The 4,442-nt window shown below is 42.2% G+C and overlaps 1 protein-coding gene across 1 annotated transcript in view; it reads right to left on the bottom strand.

Annotated features, from left to right (window-relative positions):
• Rnf168 (ring finger protein 168, E3 ubiquitin protein ligase) overlaps positions 1–4,442 on the bottom strand; it is a 22,082-nt gene that overhangs the window by 12,011 nt on the left and 5,629 nt on the right. The window contains exon 2 of the mRNA XM_013019495.1: positions 2,353–2,429. Coding sequence (XP_012874949.1) covers positions 2,353–2,429 — 77 coding nt within the window. The remainder of the gene's footprint in view (positions 1–2,352; positions 2,430–4,442) is intronic.

Below are 4,442 nucleotides of genomic sequence, written 5' to 3'. Positions count from 1 at the left end.
AAAAAAAAAATAAAAAATAAATAAATCATCAGTTTCTACTATACTGCCACACAAATGTAGTTTTTCTTGGAAACATTTGACTCAATGCTTGGAATGCCATCAACTGAGTAAGGTAGGCTTACCTTCCTGAATCAAACCCTAGCAAAGAGGATAGAATGATCAACACTGGCTTCACTAATCAGGACCTACCTTTGAAATCAGTCAGCAGGCAGTGCCCAACAGGCAACCACTATGGCAAGTAAGTACATGATAAGTAGAGGAAAAAAACAGAAGTAAAAAAACAAGTAGCGGGGCGCCAGTGGCTCACGCCTGTAATCCTGGCTACGCAGGAGACTGAGTCTGATGATCATGATTCAAAGCCAACCTGGGCAGAAAAGTCCATGAGACTCTTATCTCCAATTAATCATCATGGCCAACCAAAAAAAAAAATCAAGTAACTTTTTTTGTATGTGCTAGTTCTAGGGCTTGAACCGAGGACCTGGGAGCTGTCCCTGAACTTCTGTGCTCAAGACTAGAAACTCTACCACTTGAGCCACACTTCCATTTGTTTTTTTTTTTTAATAATTAAAAGGAGATAAGAGTCTCACAGGCCTTCCTGCCTAGGCTTTCTTTGAACCATGATCCTCAGATTTCAGCATCTTAAGTAGCTAGGATTACAGCAATGAGCCACTGGTGCTCAGCTGAGATAGCAACTCAGGTTCTAAGAGCTATAGTAATGCTTACAGTCACTAAACTGCCTAAAAGAAATAATACAGCCAGGTGCGGTGGCTCATGACTATAATTCTACTTACTCAGGAGGCTGAGATCTGAGAATAGTGGTTTGAAGCTAGCCTGGGCAGGAAAAGTCTTGAGACACTTACCTCCAATTAATCAGCATAATGCTAGACGTGGAACTGTGGCTCAAATGGAAGTCTTGAGAGAAAAAGCTAGAGATAGTGCCCTGATCCTAGCTACTGGAGTATGCACATGCATACACACTTAAAGCTTTTGCTGCCCTCCCAGTAAGGATAGAAACCAGTACTTTGTGTATACTACACAAGTACTCTACATGTACTTCTTTTGGTAGTGGTGGTACTGGGGAACAGGTACTTGTACTTTGTTAGGCAGGCACTCTATCACTTGAACCACACCCTATTATCTAAAGTTTGTTTTTTTTGTTTTTGTCAGTCCTTGGGCTTGAACTCTAGGCTTGGGTACTATCCTTGAGCTTTTTGCTCAAGGTTAGCACTTCTATCACTTGAGCTACAGCTCTACTTCTGGTTGCTTTTTGGCCTGGCAGCTGTTCACAAGCCTTTTTGTATTCAAGGTAGCATTCTACCACTTAAGCCACAGAGTCACTTCCAGTTTTTTTGGTGGTTAACTGGAGATAAGAGTCTCATGGAATTTCCTGTCCAGGCTGGCTTTGAACCATGATCCTCAGATTTCAGTCTCCCGAGTAGTCAGGATTACAGGAGTGAGCCACTGGAACCTGGCCTAAAAAGTATTTTTCAATGCAGTTATTATTAGCCTGTAATCCCAGTACTAGGGAGGCTGTGAGTTTGAGGCCAGCCTGTGAGTTTGAGGGTAAGTTAAAGGCCAGATTAGACTATTAGTGAGATCCTTCCTCAAAACATCAAAATTAATCCGGGCACTGGTGGCTCACACCTGTAATCCTAGCTACTCAGGAGGCTGAGATCTGAGGATCGAGGTTCAAAGCCAGCCCGGGCAGGAGAGACCGTGAGACTCCTATCTCCAATAAACCACCAGAAAACCGGAAGTGGCACTGTAGCTCAAGTGGTAGAGCACTCGCCTTGAGCTGAAGAGCTGAGGGACAGCGCCCAGGCCCAGAGTTCAGGCCCCACGACCGGACCCAAAAAAAAAAAAAAAAGAAAGAAAAATTTCACTTATACAGTGGCTTTCCAGTATTTCTACTGGACAGTACTACTATCCTGCAGCAGGATACAAGGGTGTTCTGGAATACAAGGTGTTCTGGATCTATGCTAGTGAGACACTGAAGTAAGCACTATACTTTTCCTGCTTAAGTGTTTCCTAATTAGCCCTGTGTGTATTCCTCATCTTAACCAGTAATCTCCTATCCCTTTCCATCCGTGCAGCTCAAAGTTCAGAACAATGAAAGAAATCTCCATACTTAAATGCTTAGGGATCCCTACTAAATAAGGATACCAATTTTGTATAAGTACATTAAAACTAGTTTATGACTATTTTGAATAAATCTTTTAAAATAGATCCCTCATAAAATACATTGAAATCACTTATTTTTGAATATATAGTAGTAACACAAGACTATGAAACTATATGTAAAATCTCAGACTGAAAACACAACAGAAAAAAAAAGAACTATTCAGCGCCTACCTTGCTTATTTCCTCTTCATATTCTTTCCTCAGTTCCCCAGGTTTACTTAATAGACGAATTGGCTGATAGCTGTCAACTGTTCCACATGAAAAAAAAATAGTATTATGGGCAACACAGAATTTTATAGCTAATCTTTCCTTTCCACTAAAATTAACAAATATTAAGGCAAAATATAATTATTAATAGTTATAGTAATACTATCTTCTTGTAGAATTTCCATTTTCAAATGCTAGAAGTGTTTTTGCTCCAGGTGGCATAATATGCTTAATCCTTTCTTTAGACATTATTACTGGAGTTAATTTTAATTCCACAAAACAAAATACTGCAAAGTAACAACCAGAAAAAACAAACAGGTGACTACTTCCATTAGGAAACTCAAGCCCATTGCTAGACTTTTTTTTTCTGTCTGAGACAGGGTCTCAAACTTGTTATTTGATGCTTACTTTTGCTCACTGGCTGGCCCTGCACCAACTGAACCACACTCCCAATCTGACTTTTTTTCTTTTTCTCTTTTTTTTGGGGTCGGTTGTGGGGCCTGAACTCTGGGCCTAGGTGCTGTCCCTCAGCTCTTCAGCTCAAGGCTAGAGCTCTAAGATTTGGGCCACAGCATTACTTCTGGCTTTTCCTGCTTATGTAGTGCTGGGGAATAAACCCAGGGCCTCATGCATATGAGACAAGCACTCTACCACTGAGCCACCTTCCCAGCCCGACTTTTTTCTTTCTCAAGAAACAAAAAACACCCCCCCCCAAAAAAACCAAAAAAAACCAAAAACCAGCAACAGTAACAATATATAAAAAAAAACAGAGCCGGGCGCTGGTGGCTCAGGCCTGTAATCCTAGCTACTCAGGAGGCTGAGATCTAGCTGGTGGCACTATTGAGACTAGCACTAACTTCATCAAAGAGTTAATCCATTGATGAATTCATATAAAAAGGTTCTGTGGGCTGGGAAGGTGGCTTAGTGGTAGAGTGCTTGCCTTGCATGCATGAGGCCCTGGGCTCGATTCCTCAGCACCATATAAGCAGAAAAAGCTGGAAGTGGCGCTGTGGCTTAAGGGGTAGAGCTCTAGCATTGAGCTGAAGAGCAGTCCCCAGCCCAGAGTTCAGGCCCCACGACAAGCAAAAAAAAAAAAAGAAAAAAGTTCTGTTACGAAGATAGGTCTGGTTGAAAGGAGTAGGTCACTGGAGGGTATGTCATTAAGGGTCATATCTTATCCCTGGCCCCTTCCTGTCTCTTTTGCTTCTCAACTGCCATAATCTGAACAGCTTGCTTCCACTGTGTTCTTTCACTATGATGTTTCTGCCTTGCCATAAGCATAAAAGCAATGGAATCAGTGAACCTTGTTTATCTGAAGTATTTTGCCACAGTTTAAAAATATGTCTAGGGGCTGGCAAGGTGGCTCAGTGGTAGAGTGTTTGCATTGCATGCATGAGACTCTGGGTTTGATTCCTCAGCACCACATAAACAGAAACAGCCGGAAGTGGCACTGTGGCGCTGTAAAGTGTTATCCTTGAGCTGAAGAACTCAGGGACAGCACCCAGGCCCAGAGCTCAAGACCCATGACCGATTCCCCACCCCACCCCCCCAAAAAAAAGTCTAAAAAGAGTGACACATGTTAGAACTTGCGAGAATCTTGAAGACATTATGCTATGTGAAATAGTCAGACACCAAAGAACAAGTCCTGTGACTCCAACTCATATGAAGTATCTAGTCAAATTCATAGAGGCAGAAAATAGAATGGTACCCAAAGGTCAGGGAGAGGATTAATGAGGAGGTTTTATTTAATGGGTATAGTTTCAATTGCAGAAGAAGAAAAACTGAGATAGATGATAGTTGCAAAAAGGTTAACATATATAATGACACAGAAATGAACATTTAAGGACGGTCATTATGGTAAAACTTTCCGTCTTTTAGCTGGGCGCTGGTGGCTCATGCCTGTAATCCTAGCTACTCAGGAGGCTGAGATCTGAGGATCGAGGTTCAAAGCCAGCCTGGGCAGGAGAGACCGTGAGACTCCTATCTCCAATAAACCACCAGAAAACCGGAAGTGGCACTGTAGCTCAAGTGGTAGAGCACTCGCCTTGAGCTGA

Source organism: Dipodomys ordii, unplaced genomic scaffold (assembly GCF_000151885.1).
Source record: "Dipodomys ordii isolate 6190 unplaced genomic scaffold, Dord_2.0 Scaffold45, whole genome shotgun sequence".
NCBI lineage: Eukaryota > Metazoa > Chordata > Mammalia > Rodentia > Heteromyidae > Dipodomys > Dipodomys ordii.
Note: the sequence above shows the minus strand (reverse complement) of the source record. Positions and strands in the feature narration are given on the sequence as shown.